Here is a 19,972-nt window from a genome sequence, read left to right as displayed (position 1 = left end):
CAGAACGGGCTGAACGCCATGACGCCCAGGAGATCCTGCGAATTGCCCGGGACCTCGTCCACAAGGTGCAGATGCTCATAGACAACAAGTGAGAGCTGCAGCCAGAGGCCCCTGAGCTCCGGCAGGGAGAGGCCGAGGTCATCATAGCCCAGACTGCCTCACCCCACATCCCCTACCCCACCCCTGCCAACCCTGCCCACTCAGCTGTGTAACCTAACAAAGTGACTGTGAGCCTGGGATGTGAGTATGGGCAGTGCTGGCCCTACAGGGCAAGTGAGGGTCAGGATGCCTGCAGGTTATGACTGGGTGGGAAGGGTTGGCCTCAGGGAGAGTGACCGCCTTGGGGGACCACTACTCTTGTTTCCCTCTCAAACCACAGAATAGCCCCACTGCCACCTGAAGCCTCAGTTTGGACTGTTTCCAATGCCTCTTCCAGTCAACCTGGGGCTCTGTAAGGTTAGTGGGGTCTACAGTGGACTGAGCCTCATCTAGCAGAAGTTGCATGGGGCAAGGAGCTCTGTGCCATATCTCTCCTGAGACCTTTTGTGGTCTCAACTAGCCGCCTGTTCAGGCATGTGTCCTGGGGTCAGGAGACTGGGCTGTCTTTCACGCTCTCCTGAGACTCCCGGGGGCAGCCAGATGTGGGCCCTGGATGGGAGCAGCCCACCTCAGCAGCACTGCCATAGTCTCTGGCCACCAGAGTAGCCCCATGAGCTCCCCCCACTCATGTCTGTACAGTGCCACTCCTCACCCTGCCCTCTTTGTGCACTGGAAATCCCCAAGACTGCGCAGAAGTAGCACATTTGCTCGCTGTATGGTATGGAGGGCGGTGGGTGTTGCCTGCTCTCCAGAGGGATCCCAGGGAGATTCTGTGGGAAAGCAATCCTGTCACAACCTCCTTCCAAGGCCAAGCCTCTGAGCTTCAGGGTACCCATTACCTGTTCCAGACATCTATGAGTTCCTGGGGCTGAGGGAGGGGGGATTACCTGGGTATTCTCAGCTCATCCCTGGTGAGAAGCAAGGCCAGCTTGACTTTCCACATGCTTCTCGGGGTGCTGAGAGGCCTGGAAACCCAGAAGGCCCTTGGAGGAGTTTGCAGGGGTGTCACCAAAGGCACACCCCTTGACCCAAGGCCTAGGCATGCTGCTTTTTGTCATCCCCACCACCCGAGCACATGCAAACTCTGTCTGGGACCTGGGGGCCACACTTGCCTGGCTCCTGCCCAGAAGTCACCCAGGTTCACAGACTTACTGCATTTGGAAAACATGAGAAAGGGCCAGCAGCCTTCTGCATCTGGCAATGCCCTCCCTAGCCCCTGCACTGCACGGCCTGTGCGGGGCCAGCCTACCCTTGTTCATGATTCCTTGACCTCCACCAAGCATGGTGGCCAATGTGTGCCTGCCTTAGTGACTCTGGTTCTGTGCGGGGCAGAGTGTATGGGGTTTGAGGGTTTGTTTTTGTTTTTTGTTTGTTCATCTGGTTGGTCAGTTGATTTTGTTTTGCTCAGAAACTATACTCTTCAATATAATAGGCCAATAAAATGTATTTGGCAATGCCTGAAGCCCTGATGGCTATTTGTGGTACTAGCTGGACATAGAATTGTCATGTGTTGGATAGTTCTGTTCATGCCATGATCCAAGAGCTTCAAAAAAAGCAAGACTGGTGTAAGAGAGCCAAACTTTTTCCTAAAGAGGGGCCTTCATGGCATGGGCTAGTTAGAAAGTCAGTTACCCAGAATGCCACAGACCTTATCCCAGAACCATGGTCTTATCTTGGGTTGACCAATGGAGCCTCCAGTCTGTATAGTTGGGGTATGTCCTTGGCTTCCCCCGTCTCCACTAGCCTACCCACACCTCACCCAGCTTAGCAGGGCGAGTAGACCTAATGAGGAATGGCACGAGCCGCCAGCTCTCGCAGCCCCTTGCTACCCACTGATCGTATCTCTGAGATGCCTGGCTCAGGCAGGTGACTAGAGGGTACAGCTCCTGTGAAGGCATGAAAAGGACCTGGTTAGAACCCTCGCCCTGCCCCGTCCTGCCCTGCCCCGCCCCAGAGTTCTTCTGGTAATATCGTTAGCTCCCTGTCAGTCCTGCTTTCTGAGCTCTACGGTCTACTGGCAGCTTCTCAAAAGCTAAGGAGTCTCTTCCACAGCCCTCGCAATCTGGCCCTGTCTGTTAAGACAGCACAGGCTAATGGCCGAAGCTGGCCAGGGAAAATCAGGACACATGAAGCTTGAATAAGGGGACGTGATAAGCCCTCTAGGGAAACTCCTCCCTCCCTCGCAGTTTCTATACCTGGGTGATTGTTGAATTCTTCTGCTGCAACTACCTTCACCAAAGGTCTGGCAAACCAACCTGGGAGTGACCTGGCTCCTCTATACCCCACCTTCCCTGCTCCATCTAGAATGTCAGCTGCCCCCCATATAGACACTACAGGGGACTCCATGGCCAAAAGGGGTCTCTGGAGGGTTGGGCCAGCCTTTTGGTGCATTGGGCTTCATGACTGCCTCTTTGGTGAGTCCTCTTAGAGAGCAGGAGCTCTGAGCACGTGTGATTAAGTGACTCGCTGCCCATCCTGTACATCCGGCCCCATATATCAGGTGATCTTCCCAGGGCAGGGCTTGATTCTGTTCCCATTGCCCAGTACACAAGTTACCAGGCACAGTACCAAGACCTAGTGAGCACTCTCCAAGTGTTAACCCTAACCCTAGCCTTCTTACCTGCTACCCCGCTGGCCAGGACAAAGCTCTTCCTGACGCCACCAGCAGAGAGCGCCCACACCTTATGAGTCAGGCTGATGAGGCTGGCAGTGGGAAATTAGAACTGACATGTCTTAGCACACTGGCCCTCCAGAAAACAAGAATCTAGGTCATTTACGGCCAGCATTTTCATTCTGAGGGTAACAACCACACACACACACTTTCCTAGAAAGGAGGCTGAGGGTCAGATGGAGCCTGGCTCCTTGATCTTGTTCCCCACCGCTTGCTTCCAAAATGGTCTTGTCTAAAGCTAAGCTGGGGAGAGATGGAGCTGCAGGGTCTTCTCTGCCCAGCTGAGATCTTGGCCCTGGACCTCCAGCCTCATCCAGCTTCATAGAGTGGAACAAATTATCAGAACCCAAAGTGGTTGGGGTAGCCCTCAAGCCCCTCACTATCTGTACCCAGATCCTGGGGGATAGCCTCTGCTACCTATTCCCAAAGGCTGGGTCAGAGGTGCTGAGGTGACTGAGCAGAGCTTAGAACTGTACTCCTAACCAAGGAGATACAACTGTTTGACAGCTCAATTTTAATTTCTAATTTGCTCAAAAGGACTAGTTCTTGCCTTATTTATTCCACTGGGCTCTTGAAAAATGAAACAAGACAATGTTTTGAGATAATGAGGAAGCATATGGCATTGTGTAAGTGTAAGGAGGACATAGAACTGTAGTCTTAGAGCTTAAGGCATGAGGTCACAATTGTGAGGCCAGATCCTTCCTAAAATTGCCCAGTGGCTGCTCCTCAAACATCTCAGGATAGCCAGGCAGTGGTGGCCAAGTGTTAATCCCAGCACTAGAGAGGCAGAGGCAGGTGGTTATTTGTGAGTTCGAGGCCAACCTGGTCTACAGAGGGAGTTCCAGGACAGCCAAGACTACACAGAGGAACCCTGTCTCAGAAAACAAACATCTCAGAGTTAAGAGTAGACCACCCTGATGTTTTTGTTTGGTTTTCCAAGACAGGGTCTCTCTCTGTAGCCCTGGCGGGCCTAAACTCACTTTGTAGAGCAAGCGGATTCCAATTCAGAGGTCCACTTGCCTTTGGTACACACCTCTAGTCCCTACAGAGGTATGCACCACTACACCACACCCACCCTGCTCTGTTAAGGGGTGTATGTGTGTGTTTCACCTGCATGTATGTCTGTACCTCATGTGTGCCTTATCTTCACAGGAGTCAGAAAATGGCATCAGATATTTTGGAATTGGAGTTACATTTGGGAGCTGGGACTCAAAGTTAGGTCCTCCAGAAGAACAGTCAGTGCTCTTAAGTACTGAGCCATCTTTCCAACCCTTAACAAGCTGTTTAAAATGCCGGCTCATCCATGTATGCTGTCACATACACGCAGGTGCCCATGGAGGCCACAAGAGGGAGTCAGGGCCTCTGGAACTGGAGCTACAGGCAGTGGTGAGCCACCTGCAGTGGGTGTTAGAGACCCGACCAGTGACCTCTGGAAGAGCAGCAAATGCTGTCTGATGAGCAACCTCTGGAACCCCATTACCAGGGTTTTAATTATGTAACCCAGGGTCATTACCCAACTTTCTTCATCCTCCTGCCTCATGCCTTGTTGCTTCCAGCTAATCGGTTCCTGTAGGCCTCTGCCTTTCAGAATGAGATGACCCAGATGCTGTAGGCTAGCAGCTCCGTCTCAGGTTTCAGTGCAGATTTATTTCAGTTTATATTTTATTCCAGGCAAGTGCTTATTACATGGATAGTATTCATGTCTCAATACCTAAAGTCTCAGAGCATGAACAGCCACTAGAATACAGTTCAATAGTAAAAATACAATATGTACAAAATTAGGGTTTTGTAGTTTTTTTTTTCCCACACAGCAGATGTACCCAAACACATAAAAATCTCTACAGTCTGGGGTCGCTACAATTCATATTTCAGGAAACAGAGACACAGTGACCAAGTCCTCACTGTAAACAAGGGCCACCTCTTTGGGGACTGGGACCCTGGGATTGGGGGGAGGAGCAGCTGTTCCTAGAGAGACTATGGTGACCCAACTACCCTCCAGGCATTCTCTGCCCTTCTTTGGCCCCCAGGGAACCACTCTTCCCCCCCCTTCCTCCCCGAGGTAAAGATCCCAGGCAGTGAGCCACTCCAAACAGCACAGGTCAAACACGCATGAGAGGTAAGGTGTGTGTGTATGTGTGTGTGTCCCAGGCTGGAAGGGATAGGAAGGGAAGGGCCAGGCGGTCCCACAGGGTGAGGACAGATGTGGTCCTAACAGCTCTCAAAGGGAAGATGCCCACGAAAGGGCTGGGAGGTGGCTGCCCAGTCGGGCACACAGCAGTCACAAACAACAACAACAGCAACAACAGCCATCATCACCAATCTGGACATGGTCATTCGGCACTAGATCTGGAGGAACCCCTGGTGGGGGAGGGGGTGATGAGGTATCTGTGCAGGCCTACTGGCCAACACGATGGCGGGAACTCTGGAACTGGCCTCAAGACACAAAAGGGGAAGAGGGTGGGGGCGAGCTCAAGTGGCCTGACTGTGCCAGCACCAGACTCTGCTTTGTCACCACAGAGCAGAGCGGAGGTGGCCCCCAGAGCCTGGGTGTGGGCAGAGGTGGCTGCAGCTGCAGGAAGGCCGCCAGCTTGTGGGTGGGGATTTCTGTGCTGGGGTAGAGACCTGGTCCTAGCCACCGTTCCCCACCCCTGGCAACATAATAAAGTGCCCTGGGAGGTTTCCAGGGCCAGAAGGACCTGTGAGTTTGAAGCGTCTGAGGAGTCATTATTTCAAGGGAGAATGTATTCAAGACCTCCACTGGCCCCCAGTGTCTTGCTCACAATGTATTCTGAAGGACCCTGAGCCCTCCTGGCCCCTTGACTTGCCCCAGTGCAAACTTCACACCTGGGGACACTTGCTTCCTGCCCCACACTGAAAGGCCATTGGTGAGTGTCCAGTGGGGAGCTGAATGTGCACACGTGTAACTGAGTGTCTGACACAAGGCCACTTATAATAAATATCCACTTAAAAAGGGAAGCCAAGCGGTCCACAAAAGCAGAGGCAGGAGACAGCATCCCTAAGCACAGGACGCTCACTCTTCTCAGTCCCAATGAGCCTTGTCTTAGCCCAGCAAAGGCCCTTTCCACAGTGGAGTGCATCACCCACCAGGAAGGGGCCTCAGAATTGCCACTGAGAGGAGGAGATGGGAAAAGCCCCAGGATTTCAGCTCACAGATACCTCAGCAGTGGCTTAGCTCCTGGAGCCCTTTGCTGGTCCATGTTTCCTAAGCTGAAGGCAGTACCTAAACCAGAGGCCTGGGGAAGCACTGGACAGAGCAAGGAACTAGGCCAGTGAGTAACAAGTCCAAGGACGGAGTTCCTCCCAGGTCTAGTGGGTGGGAGGCAGAACTGCCAGCACCACCTCCCCAGCCCTAAGCTCAGCCTGCTCTTTAGAGATCAAAGCCCAGGGGCAGGTGTGGAAAACTTGGCACCAGCCTGCATTTTGTTTATTGTTGGTTGATGCTCATTTTAAACAGTTTCTACTGTAACCAATCACAGTGACTACAGGTGAATTAGCGCCCCAGGCCCAGGCGTTCACCTGTCCTCACTCCAGATCTTAGGATCTGTCACCTGTATTCAGAGCTGGGCCCCTCACCACCCATTCCTCATTTTTCTGGGGCTTTATTTCCATACAGAAGTCCCAGAGGACTCTGAGGCTGGGGAGGGGAGGCGAGACCAGGAAGCTCGACCACCTCACCCGACAGGAATAGCAGCAACAGCACAGGAAGGCAGGCCAGGGAAGAAGCCAAAGAACATAGCCACAGCGCAGACTTCGGGGTGGACAAGGTAGGGAGGCAGGAGTGGCACCGGGCTGGGCAGGCAGTATGTCCACCAAAGCGTCCTCACGTCTACCGAGTCCTAGTGCAGCAGGACAACTTCTGCCTGCACCCAACTCCCTAGAGGGCCCCTCCCCTGGCTCAGAGTCTCTGCACCCCCTTCCCCTAGGAGGCCTGGGGGTGGTGTGGGTGGGGCGGGCCTGGCTGGAATGTGTGGAGCTGGTGGGTGGGAGAGGGACAGTCAGGTCCCCCTTCCCTGCCCCCACTGGGGGCCAAAGTGGCCTCATTCTCAAGCCAGCTTGAGTGTGCTGACAGGAAAAGAGGGCATAGTGACCATAGTCACAGGGTTGAGCACTGTTTGGCCCACCAGCTGGGGGTGGTGCACCACCTGGGCCCCCACAGCTGGCTTTGCCATGACAGTAGCTGGGGGCCCCAGCCCGGCTGTGCCATTCACTTGCTGGTGCGAAAGGGTATGGGCGATGTGGCTCACTGCCACAGGTTGGCTCACCGCCACAGGCTGTGGGTACAAGGGCAGCTGGGAGCCGAGGTGGGCCACATGGTTGAGGGTGGCTGGGTGCACTGTAATGTGGCCAATGGGGGGTGTGGCAGGTGCCAGCTGCACAGCAGGGCTGGGGGCGGAGGGGGCAATGTGGGCGATGTGCTTGCCCCCCGGCCCCTGCAGAACGTGGTTCACAGTCTGGATGACTGAGGCGTGGGTGGTGGCTGTATGGGCGATAACTGTGGAGCCGCCCCCCGCAGTGGCCACAAGATGTGCTGGAGCTGGTACTAGGGTCTGGGTCGGGGTAGCTGGTGTGGGAGGAGGGGCTGGCAAAGGGGTTTTTTGCTGTGGTGGTTGTTGCTGTACAGGGAGGTGGGCAGGAGACAGGGCCACTGGGTGAGGATGAGGATGCGGGTGGGTGGGCAGAGGCGCAGAGGTGGTGCTGGGGGCTGGCAGGGTGGATTTCAGCAGCTCCGGCTGGGGACGATGGTTCAGCTTAGGTGGGCCCAGGCCTGCCCGGTCTTCCTCCATCTCCTCGTCTATGTTGTCCTCACCCTCTGTCAGGGAACACAGGGCAGGGAGCAGGTCAGAAGAGCTTAAGGAACAAGCGGCTGGAGGCATAGGTGTCCTTGGAGGTCAGTATGATGGAGCTGGGACAGATGGCCTCTTTTCTAGCAGGAAAGACCCTCAGGGGAGCTAAGGACAACATTTGAGGGTGGGAGGACCAGCACAGGGGCCAAGGCTCACCAGAGGCTGTAGAGGTGGAGGCCTGGTCGTCCTCAGGCTGGCCTGTCTGCCGGAGCACACGGTCAATCTCCAGGACGTCCATCCACTGGCTCAGCTCATGCTTGAGCTCTGCCAGGCGCTGTTGCGTGGCAATCTTCTCCCGTGCCAGCCGCTCCATTTCATGCTCATACTCTTTCTCCTTTCTCTTCAGGGACTGGGGACAGGGCAAGGGACAGCAGGGTGCCCTTAGCAGCAGCCACAGACTCCATAGGCCTCAAAACCTCTGAACCAATGGTTCTCAACCTTCTTAAGGCTGTGACACTTTAATACAGTTCCTCGTGTTGTGGTGACCCCAACCATAAAATTATTTTGTTACTTCACAATTGTAATTTTGTTACTGTTATGGATTAACGTAAGTAGCTGATATATATGACTCCCCCCCCAAAGGGGTCATGACCCGCAGGTTGAGAACCACTGCACAATCTGCAGTGACCAAAGCAGCTGAGAGGCCACCCTGCCTCCTATCCCATCACTCCGCCCAAACCAGCATCTGAGTCACTGTGGGTACCTAAGCAGGCACCATCGAAAGCTAGCACTGATCCAAGTCTGGGATGTTTCTCCACACTACCCTGACTGGGTCCCCAGGGACAGCTTCATAGTCTCTCAACCCCTCTCACTCCCTCCTGGCCTCTTCCACCACTCATCTTTAGCCTCACTCCCTGAAGCCACCGTCCCCCAAAGAACCTGCACTTCTTTCTACCACTCACGCATCTCCTTGCTACCTGTGTCCCGGGAGGGTTACCTGCTAGACTACGACAGCACGGTCTCTACCGCAGGCTATTCCATCTGCTTGGCAACGAAGTCAGCCGCACCTTAACCAACTACGCTTCCTCCAGCCTGTACTTCACACTGCTCCCCATGCAGTACCCTGCCCACAACACTCCAGACCCCACAGGATACTGAACCTGATACACCTGTGGTGTGCCCCACCTGACAACAACAAAGGATCTTGGGGAGCTCCACAGCACACCAAGTCTGATTGTACACCCCTAGGGACTTTCACCAGCCCTTCCTCATCACAGACTATTTCTGCCTCCCTCAGAACACAGGAGTCTACCCACAGTGCCCCCTCTGTACTGGGCCCCACCCCCTCTGAAGCCTCACCGCTTTGCCCAGGCTTAGAAACTGCTCCAAAAGGCCAGCTCACATCCCAGTTGTCAGCTGCCTACCAAAAAGTGCCTCCATGACCTCCAGACCCCAACACTTTAGCCCACTTCTTCTGTCTCCCAGCCTAGGTTTGTCAATCCTGTAGTGTCCATCAGGCAAGGCAGACAAGACACTCCTACCCTTGCTGACTCCAGAGTCCATTTCTCAACCTGCTCCTGAACATCTAACTTCCAGAGCACAGGATCACCTCTAAGTGCAGAGACCAGGAGCACTCTACACACGAGGTTGTCTCTGAACCCTGTCTGTGCTGATGTGGATCCCCCGCCTACATTTCCTGCCCCCCATGTGTGAGTGGAGGGGGGAGGTCCAGTCTGTCTTTCAATGACGCCTGCAGGGGAAGGGGACACACGGTTACAGTGAACACGCAAGTGCGAGAGCTGATAAGGGTTTTTCTCAGCTTCTACAGTGTAGGCCCCAGCTGACCTGCTTGGCTCCTTCAGCCTCGAGACATTTTCACCAGACCACACCTGGTCCTTCTACTCCTAGATCACACCTGAACCCAAGCTCCTCTACTAGCCTTCCCCGGGCCAGGGCCTTGTCAGCATCCCCTTCTACCGCAGCCTGTCCCCGTGCCCCTACTCTGCTCTGAGCACTGGATAGGAGTCTGTCCGATGGGCCTTCATTAGCCCTGGCTCACCGGACCACACATAGTCCCTGTCCCGTCAGTGAGAGATTACAGGGCCGTTCTACAGTCCATTTCCATCCTCGACCCTATCAGCGGCCAGTAGTATGCTCGCTCAGGCAGACGAGGATGGCCGACAATGATCTGTGTGCCTGCTACCCTCCTTTCAGGATGTCAGCCTCTACCTGACCTTTCCTGCGTCAAAGGGAACCCAGCAGACTCAGTCTCCTGTTTCCATGATCTAGCAGCAGCTCAGCAGCTTCTCCTGACCGGGTACAGCAACGCATCCAACCCCCTTACCACTAGACCCCACTTCCCCACAGTCCTCCAGTGGCCCCAATCTCTGGACATTTCTGATGCCGTGAGCAAATGCTTCAAACGATCATGCCATGCTGGCCTTGACACACCAGTCATTAGTTCCACACCCCAGTGTCCCCTCTACCACCCCGACTTCAATTTAACCTGCTTCTCCTCATATTTCTGCTAGAAATAGTAGGAAAGACCTTGTCTTTACCCTAACACGCAAGCGCACATGACACCTATGTGTCCTCTCACCTGGCTCCGTCACTGAGGACTGCATATGGCATCAGAGGAGGTCACATCAACCATGGGCCCTTGGTGAACCTCACTTGAACCCTGAGACTGCCGGCGGGAAGCGCCATCCCCAACTCTACCCACTGCTTGCAGGGAGGCTCTATTGTGGTTCAGGAAGATAAAGCATCAGGGGCCAAACACCCTCTCTTTCACAGTTAAGCCCACAGGCCTGGAGACCCCTGCGAGCTTCCCAAGGATCAAAGGTTAGTCCACAGGCTTCACTTTTGCTCTGCGGTGCTAGCAATTAAGTCCTCTTCTCAGCCAGAGCTCTCTGTTCTAAACTCACCTATTTCAGGTGTCGATCTGGATACATGTCTATTCTTCTTGTATCTGTCCACTGTGCCTTTCTCCAAACCCTTCACGACATCCAGGCAACTTTAGAGACTACCTGGGACCTCCACACCCCTTTATGATACCCCTTGCCCTTAGACAGGGTTTACTCTGCAAGCCTCGCTGATCTGGAACTCAGATCCGCCTGCATCTCTCTCCAGAGTGGTGAGATTAAGGGCAAGTGGCATCAGGACAGACCTTCCGACACCTTTCTCTTCTGGACATACTACCGAAGTCGTACGTCCTTAAGGCCCCTGCCACTGCTCTTCCCAGGACCAACTTTAGGCTCTCACCTAGTTCACTGTTGCCTCTCTGCAAGACAAGTCACCCTCCCACCATCGGTACATCCAAGGACGTCTCTCCCTCGCTCCTGCTGAACAAACCACCACCCTATCCATTTTGCCTTGTTCACTCAGGATGATGCAGGCCTCTGCCAATGTCCTTCCCCAACACTTTCATAACGCCTGCCTCAAACCTGATCCCACACCTGTCAAGGCGCAGTCCCTGGCATGTGCACATTCTGGACCTGCTCACTACAAGGGCAAATAATGACAGGCTAAAATCCACCCCTTCTTTGGTCTCTGGTTCTCAGAAGCAAACCCAGGGCACAACCAAAACCATTCAAATAAATGAACGGGTGCCCCACAGGGTTTCCAGAATCTTTTTGGTTTGGGGGCTTTTGTTTTTGTTTCTTAATTTTTAGAGACAGGATCTCTCTGTAACAGCTCTAGCTGACCTGGAATTCACTTTGCAGACATTCACCTGCCTCTGCCTCTCAAGTGCTGGGATTAAAGGCCTATGCCACCCGCCAACCACCACCCAGCTGGGTTTCCAGAATCTTTTTTTTTTTTTTTGGTTTTTCGAGAAAGGGTTTCTCTGTAGCTTTGGAGCCTGTCCTGGAACTAGCTTTTGTAGACCAGGCTGGTCTCGAACTCACAGACATCCGCCTGCCTCTGCCTCCCGAGTGCTGGGATTAAAGCCATGCGCCACCACCGCCCGGCTGGGTTTCCAGAATCTTGTGACTTCTGTTTCTGCTTCTGTGACCGGTGTCAAGCAAGCATTCTCAGGAACAGCCTGGGCCCCGCCCACTTCCTTGTCAGTTTAGGCCTGATCCCAGGGAGCTTCCTTCTGTTGCTTCTACTGCAGCTATTTTCAAATCCACACATTATGCAAAGCTCTCTTTCCCAAGCACACATCTATAAAAAGGTACTTGCCTTGCTCCTACTTCGCAGTCACAATTCCTATTAATGTCTAGAGACTGCAAAATTTTTGCATAAATTTCAATTCTTCTACCATCTCTATGGTACTATTTTTTTCTACTCAGCATCAACAAATGAGGAAACTGAAACTCAAAGAAAATGTCACGGCATAACGGCAGGCAGAGATGTGCTAAGGGACTGCTTTGGTAAAGGCAAGTGAATTACACCCAAGCCTTAAGTCAGTAAAATTATCACGGAAATTAGCTACAGGACATTGCTCAGCCTCCGCCGGGCCCCTTGGCCCGCAAGCGAGGCCCCGCCCCTCCGGGGCACGCGCGCACCCACGCGGACCTGTCCGCTGCGTCACCGCGGGCGGCCAGCCCCGCCCCCAGCTGCCGGGAAGCTCCGGGAGGCGGGCGGAAAGGCGCGCGCCTCAGAGGAGCTGCCAGGGGCTTCAAACACCAGGTCCAGTTACCTCCGGCTTGTGACCCAGCTACCAAAGCCCTGCTGGGGTACGGACACCCCTCCCACGGAAGCTGTGATGCAGCCTCGCTCCCGCGAGCATCTCGACTGGGTGGACGGAAACCCCGGAGCTCGCCCTGCGCCCCCCCCCGGGCGCGCCTCCGGGAGCGCTAGGTCCCTCCCATTCCCCAACGGTTTGGTCTCCCGCGCCGCCCAGCCTGGTCGCGCCCATCCCCCTCGCTGCCTCCCGGGCACGCGGAGCCCTGCGCGGTTTCCAGGGCGACAGCAACCTCGCACTGTTGCAGAGGATAGCCAGTGTGGAGACACCACCAGCAGGGACAACTTCCCCGCACTCGCGGGCAGTAAATAGTTAAGGCTCAGTGGCCCCGCTTCGTCACCCCAGCTGCCTCAGTGCCCCACCCCGACCGTAACCCTGCGCGCTGCCAGGTGAACGCAGACACCACGTCCCTCCCGATTAATTTCCCCCACAAGTGACTGCCCTTGGCCCGAGTCCGAGTCTTGCCCGGGTACTGCAGATAGGGAGGTGCTGAGCCCGCTTCGTGCCCTTGTTACCCGCGGGCTGAGCGGACGTGGGGGAGGGGAAGGCCGAAAAGTGCAGTGCCGCCGCCGCCCTCTTGCGCAGGCGCCCTCCTGCCCGCCCCCTCCCGGGCTGGGAGCCCCGCTGACGTCAGCCAGGCCATGTGCTTAGCGCCCGCGTGGAGGCGGGCGGGGGAGCCTGCCGGCTGCAGGAGGAAACTGGCACTGTGGCCGTCACGGCGTCGCCCAGCCCTGCCTCCCTCCCACGTACCTGGATGTACCGCAGCGCCGTCCGCAGCACGCTCAGATTTGAAGTCTTCTTGTCATCCACGTTGGGGATGTTGCGCTTCAGGGTCTCAAAACATTCCTTCAGATGGGCCCTCCTGGGGAAAGGGGGTGAATACTAGTCAGCCAGCGCCAGAGGGCACAGCAGCAGGAGGCAGGGACAAATACAACAGAAGCTCTGGAGGGACCAAGGGTGGATGAGTCCGGGAGGGGCGGGCCCAGAGTCACACTCCCAAGTGTGCACACACACCTGTTTTTCTCCAATTTGTTGTGGACTTCTCTGGTTCCGATCCTGAAACCCAGACAGACAGGAGGCTCAGGTCCGGCTTTCCGGACCCACGCCACCCATACCACCAATGACCAGGTGTCGTAGGCTTTTTTTTTTCCCCAACATTATAAATTGGAAGCGTTGGGCCCATCCACCCATTGGATGCGCATAACCCATGACCCCTGAAACTTTCCATCCCACTAGACCAACTTAAAAGGGATCCTGGAGGGTTCTAGAATCTACTTTCTGCAAAGGCTTGGAAATGCCTGCTGTAATCTCCAGTGTTGCTGTGGGTCTGACAACAGAAAGCTAAGACCCACAATCAGCACGGTAGTGCTTTATTAGGAGGAGAGGTGTTTCTAAGTGGCAGAGGGCATTCCCAGAAGAGCTAGCTGGCCAGGGTACCTTCTCTGGCACTCCTAGTCTCCCATCCTCCCTGCCCCTCTGCCGCTCCTCACTCACCCCCCAGGCCTCTTCTTTTGTTCACTGGATTTGGCTTCTTCAGCTGGTGCCAATTTCAGGGTCCCAAGCGTGGGTGGGGGTGGTTGCTGGGGAGCCAGCTGAGGCTGGACTCCAGGGTGTGGTGCAATGGTCAGGATGGGCGTAGGGAGGGGCTGCAAAGGCTTGGGGCTGCCAGTGGGGGCAACTGTGGTCTTCGCATCAGGCAGTAGGGGAGCAGGGGTGGGCACCTGTGGTCTGGTGGGCAGGGGGATTGGCTCCTTAATGCTGAGTCCAGGGGTGCTGACCAGGGCTGGCTGTCGAGGAGCCAGGGGTAAAGGCTGGGCTGCTGGGGGTAGAGGTGGAGGCGGGGGCAGAGACTGTGGGGAGTTGGTCACTACAGGAATAGGAATGACAGTCAGTGGAGTTGGGGTGGCAAGAGGTGGTGGTGGTGCGGGTGGTGGTGCCGGTGGCGACAAGGGTAGCGGTGGAGCCTCGATGCGGGGTTCCTCCACAGGCAGGGCATGGGCCAACCTGGCCAAGGTACTTGCCCTCTTCTGCTCCTGTTCTCTCTCCCTTTCCCGCTCCAGGCGAAGGCGCTCCTGCTCCTCTATGCAGAGAGAACACACAGGGCCTTAGCACAGCCCAGTATGCTGAGCCCCTACTTAACCTACCGTCCACCCCTAACTTTGTTCCAGTTAGGGTTCAGTGACACCCTGCCCTGCCTGAGACACCAGACACAGCCAACCAAGCACGTCCACCCAAGGCACCACTAAACAGACACAGCCAACCAAGCACGTCCACCCAAGGCACCACTGAGCAGACAAAGCACAAGCCTGGCCCCTGCCACTGGGAACTTCACATTCTGGGGCAGGGAGTGGGGCAAAAAAAAAGGAATAGGGGCACCAGGCTAGGGGAAGTCAGGGGCTCATGAGAAGGTGAGCAGGTGCAGTGAGGGGTGGGATGTTGCAGTCCCAGCAACCTGGAGCTGCAAGAACTAGACACGTAACCAACAGGAGTATCCAGAAGGACATAATGCTAAGGTGTACACAGGGATCGATGAGGTCTGAGCTGGCAATAGGCCTGACCGCCTCAGGAGAAGGGAGAGACCCGCCACAGAATTTACCAGACACCTGTTAGAGAGCGGGCCGTTTCACAAAAAATGAGCAGAGACATGATTTGCTGGGTTACACGGCAAGCCTGACGCCTGGCCAGAGGCCCTGTGTCACTGGGAGCTTACGAGGTGTCCTCTGACATCCACACCCCAGCCTCCTCCCAAGAGCCCCGGTCACAGTGCAAATACATCACATTTACTTCATGAGAAAATGGGCTGGAACTTCTTACTCCCAGGCTAAGTCCAAAGCCCCAACTTTTCCTCAGAGAACAATGAACACAGCTGTCCCTTCTTCCAACAGGTAAGGACCCATTTCTCTCAGTCCTGGCTGTGTCCCTTGTACAACACTAGTTACAGTAGGAACAGTAGAGCTTAGGAAGGGCGGAGGCAGAGAAGTAAAGGCACAGAGGTGGAGGGGCCACCGCACTCAGGCAACCTTTAAATACAATCACGTCCTTCAGCAGCTCTACTAAAAGCCCAGCAGGTGAGACCCACTCAGAGCTAATCAAAAACGGACTGGGCCCTTATCCAGGAACCGGCCTTCTCTCAGACCCCACCATCAGGTTCCCTAACATCTTCCAGGTAAAGGAAGGAGCCCAAGGCCCTTCTGCTTGTGGTGTTGATGTTGACAACAGAGGACGGACACAACCCCCAAACAGGATCACAGGGATGTGGGGCTGGGGCTAGGAGGGCATAGTTCCCCCCTCAGGTCTTCACAGCGCAAAGACCCCATGGTCTTCTGGGCATGGAACAGTGAGAGGAGCAGGCCCACCTCAGCCCCACAAGGCAAGGAAGGAGCTGAGGAAGTAGGGAGGAAGTGTTTGGAAGGAATCATAACTGTTTCCCAGCAGCCAGAGTAGAGGGCTGCCATGGGTTGGCCTCTTCCCATCCCTCCTGCCCTTCAGGAAGGGGAGGGCAGGCTTGCTCCAAAGAGGCCTAGCTCATCCAGACGTTTCTCTGTCAGCACTGACTTAGGTTACTGCAGCTTCCCACAAACCCCAGTGGCAAAGAAGTCTGTGGAGTTTCAACTTCAGAGCCATTCTCTAGCTGGGCTCAGAACATCTCTGTCCACACACTTCCAGCTCAGGGCCTAATACAACTCCTCTGAATCTCTATTTTGTGTTAGCGAGGGTACACACATTCTCGGGTCGTTTCTCTTCACCCACCATGGGTTCCTGGGACCAAGCTCAGTTCGGCTTTCTCGCAGTCATCTCACTGGCCTGGGGACAAGTGTTTTAAATCACCATAGGCGAGGAGCCCAAGGCCAGGTACTGAACTAGAAGCTGAGTCCGAATTTTAAAGCTCCCCTCCCTTCCTGCCACCATGAAGACACGCTTCCCAGATACAGGAAGGACTCACTGAATGCGGCTCCACCACACCCAGCACTGTCAGCCCTAACCAGACAGCAGAGGCTGTACCATGACCAGCCGCACAGTCCAGAGCTACCTGCTCCTGCCCCTAGCTCTGCCTCACTTCCTACCCACAGGGTCCCCTCCCCAGTGCACAGGAGGGCAGAGCACACAAGCGGTCCTGGGGTCTCCTGTACGGACAATCTGTGTTTAGGACGTTTTAAAGAATGCTCTGTCCCACAAGTGTATCTCTCTCTCTCTCTCTCTCTCTCTCTCTCTCTCTCTCTCTCTCTCACACACACACACACACACACACCTTCTCCAGCTTCCACCCAGACACCAGCCAGCTCCCTCCAATCAAGACTGGCAGAGAGCAGCTAAGTCCTCCTCTGGGCACCGAGGCAGCCTTGCCCTTTCCTCTTCTCTCACAGTCACTCACTTGCGCAGCACAGCCTCAGTTTTGTCACATGAGCAAACTGGTCTAGGCCAGGCTTGACCTTGTCGAGGGAAAGGATACAGCATCCCTGTGCAGAGTTGGTTATCTGACGTGAATCCCTCAGAGTGTGTGCTGTTCTGTCAGCAGGTTGGTGTCAGCTGTGTGTGTGGCGGGGAGGGGAGGTCTCAACCTGTGGAAGCCTTCGTACTTGAGTTCTTGGGGTAGACTGGGTTTCCCAGCACCCACCCATGGTCTAAGACTCTGTGATCCAACACCAAGCAGCTGGGGCCTGAGAGCTAAACTCGGTTTCTCCCCAGAGCTCAATACTTGGAAGGAAAGGGGCCTTTCCTAGGTTCCTGGCCAGAGCTGTATCCGCCAGCCCCCTCCATCTTGCTGGCCAGCTCTGGGCCTGACGGAGCAGGTGAGGTCTTCTCCCTTACTCTGCACGCCGATGAAGACGGATGTGAAATAAGAGTTCCCTAGAGGCAACAGTAGGGTCAATCCTGATCAAATCTAGCAGACTGCCTGGTACACAGTGGGGATATAATTGGTGCTCCTGAACTGCATTGTTGATGGTCACTGCGGGTGACTCGATCTCCCCCTCCCCACATCCGCCGCTGAAACCACACACTTGTCATTCTGGTTAACCACCAGCACTGTCCATTGCTTGACCCTGCTCTGGGCCCAAAACAAAAGGGAGGCGCACGAGGGTGTATACCCCAGACCATCTGTTCTGCAAAAATCTAAGCATTGGGGTCTTGCACGTCACCACCGACTCCTGACCTTGAGAGGCTGGTAGGTCTGACTAGGCCCACAGACCTGCAGCTCCTCCACCCCTTGCCGGCTACCACTCCTCCCGCCCTGCCGCGCGGAACAAGCTGCAGGCGTGCGCGCGCCTTTGCGCACGAGCACACAACACACACACTACTACCTCCTGCATGACTCATCACTGAAGCAACAATAGGAAGAAAGAAAGGAAAGGAGGGCGAAGAACTCTCTCCACCACAACACTGTCGACTGAAGGGTTCTGGGGGTGGGAGTACCAGGAATCCCTGGGAACTGCACACCTATCATTTTAGGACTGAGGCCCTCGCAAGCATCTAGAAAGCTAAGGTCTTTTCCATTCAGCCTCTATTTCAGCAGCACTCGAAAGCTAGGGACCACCGCCAAAAGGGGTAGGGATCATAAACGCTCCTCTATCCTCTGAGGGCGCGCAAAGTTTGCCCTTCTCACGCTGACTTATTCCAATGTGGCCAGGATGTTGCCAGAAGAAAGGCTTAGGGACATCATTAGTGGGTCAGCGAGGAGATGTTAGTTGGAGATGTCACCCTGAGATTCTGAAGGTTTCCCTCATACAGGATCAAAAACAGGAGGATCCGGCCAGAGCCAAGGTGAACGTAGCTCCTCCTACCCAGGGCAAAGGCTCTCCCTGGGAGGTGGCCAGCAACCGGAGCCCGAGCCCAACCCGACTCACGGGCCTTCGCCAACCCCGCCCAGGGCCCGCCTTCGGGCAACCGCGAGGCAGCGAGGAGGGGCCCGACAGCACTGTCCCCAGCGGGAGTGTCCCCCGTGCACGTGGTCGTGGGCGGGGCATGCATACGTCACCACTTCGTGTAACCAACGGGCTTGGGACGCAGGCACACGCAACATTCCAGCCAGGAGCGGGTTTGAAACGCGCAGACACGCCACATTCCACACCGGCTAAAGCAGGGCAAGGCAGGGGGGCCTGGGGACTGCCCCCAGCCACCCGCGGGACACTCACATGCACCCAATCAGCGCAGCTTTCGGCCAAACCAAGACGTGCGACCCAGCCCAGCTCTGGGAGGCGGGGTCAGGCGGGGCTGGCCAAGATCATAAGACACGCGATGTCATTTCATTCTGCAAAGGCCGCCTCCGCCCGAAGCAGCGCGTAGATCTGCCGGGAGCGCTCCCCGCACCCTCCTGCCGGAGCCAGGGAATCCAGAGAGCTGCTCCGCGTAGAGTATTCCCCACCCCCACCCAGTTACGCACACGCCCCCTCGTGTGCTGTACACACACCCGTGTACACGTCCGTTCATCCGCTCTCCCCCGGCTCCCATCACATATCTTGGTGCACACACGCACGCACACGCGGGTCTGCCACCCCCACACATCAACATCCCTCTCCCCATCCCCCGGTTCACACATCCTCAATGGTACCTAGGGCGCCGCCCGCCTAAGGAGCCCCCCACTGAAGGTGTATTGGGGGGTGCCAGACAGCTAGAGTGGCACCCGCAGAACCTGGGTCCCTCTTTGCATGTTAATGAATTCATTAATTATTTTCACTGCTCGCATCACTCCTCCAGGACAGCAGCTCTTGTGGGGAGCCCGTGCTCTGCCCGGCTTTTTAGGTCGCCCGTAGAGGGGCCTGCCTGCTATTTCCAGTGGGTTCGGGGATCGGGGTCACTGGCCTCCCCTTTTGCCCAGTGCCCCAGGGGCCCAGCCGGGCCGCTCACCACGTGCTCTCTGTTGTTGCTGCGCTTGCCATTCCAGGAAGCGGGCCGCCTCCAGTAGCGTCTCTATGCTCATCGCGCCGAGAGCAGCCGGGGGCGCGCCGGGGCCGAGGCTGCGGCCCGTGAGCCAAGCACAGGTCAGGCTGGCGGGCCGGCAGGAGGGAGGGATCACCTCCGGGGGGCGACAGGGCTGGGCGGCGCAGCGCACTCCTCAGGAAAGAACGGGGGAGCACGGGGAGGAAAATCAATGTCTCCCAAAATATTTGCAAAATAAGAATTTGCAAATTAAATCAAATTTGATGCAAAAAATAAAAAAGGCGTTACTGCCTTCTTCCTTCCTTCTTCCTCTTCCTCCCTTCCGATGCCTCCCGCCCCACAGCCCCCGGAGTCCCGCCGACAAGAAAGGGCTTTGCAACAAGATGGCGAGGAGGCACCGACACACACAACAAGGGAAGGAGCCGCGCTGCCCCCGGCCGCCGCCCCCGCTACTACACCGGGGCCGCAGCCAAAGCCCGGACCGGAGCCCCCGCCCGTAAGGCCTCGGCGTCTCACTGAGGGCGGGGTCGCGCCAGGGATAGCCCCGCCCACCGCGCGCGCACACGTGGCTTGGGTGGGGGCGAGAAGGTGGAACCAGGCTTCCGCGCTGTTTCCGCTTTCCCGCCTTGCCCTTCCCTGCTCCGCGGCCAGCCACAAGTTAAACCGGGGTTGTGTGCTCGGGGCATTCACGGCGAGATCTGTCTTGCTGAAAGAAAGAACGGAAAACCCAAGGCTTCGGTTATCTGAGAAAGCTGTAGTACAAGTCAGGGAAACCTACGATCTGACCCTTAGGTCTCTACGGCCCAAGTAGATACGACCTAAATCCCGACGCCG

At 55.9% G+C, this 19,972-nt stretch overlaps 2 protein-coding genes across 3 annotated transcripts in view; one reads left to right on the top strand and one right to left on the bottom strand.

The window, feature by feature from the left end:
* Sgsm2 (small G protein signaling modulator 2) overlaps positions 1-1,561 on the top strand; it is a 39,740-nt gene extending 38,179 nt beyond the window's left edge. For both annotated transcript variants that reach the window (XM_057774851.1, XM_057774850.1), the window contains one exon: positions 4-1,561. In XM_057774851.1, coding sequence (XP_057630834.1) covers positions 4-92 — 89 coding nt within the window. In that variant the 3' untranslated portion in view covers positions 93-1,561. The remainder of the gene's footprint in view (positions 1-3) is intronic.
* A 2,836-nt stretch (positions 1,562-4,397) lies between these two features.
* On the bottom strand, positions 4,398-19,972 carry Mnt (MAX network transcriptional repressor). The gene is made up of 6 exons (XM_057774779.1): positions 19,106-19,972; positions 13,757-14,342; positions 13,277-13,318; positions 13,013-13,124; positions 7,792-7,984; positions 4,398-7,601 (listed from the first exon to the last, which is right to left on the bottom strand). The coding sequence occupies exons 1-6, from the start codon at positions 19,176-19,178 to the stop codon at positions 6,835-6,837; spliced, it is 1,773 nt and encodes a 590-aa protein (XP_057630762.1). The 5' UTR covers positions 19,179-19,972; the 3' UTR covers positions 4,398-6,834.

The sequence above is a fragment of the Chionomys nivalis genome, chromosome 7 (assembly GCF_950005125.1).
Source record: "Chionomys nivalis chromosome 7, mChiNiv1.1, whole genome shotgun sequence".
NCBI classification, from domain to species: Eukaryota; Metazoa; Chordata; class Mammalia; order Rodentia; family Cricetidae; genus Chionomys; species Chionomys nivalis.
Note: the sequence above shows the minus strand (reverse complement) of the source record. Positions and strands in the feature narration are given on the sequence as shown.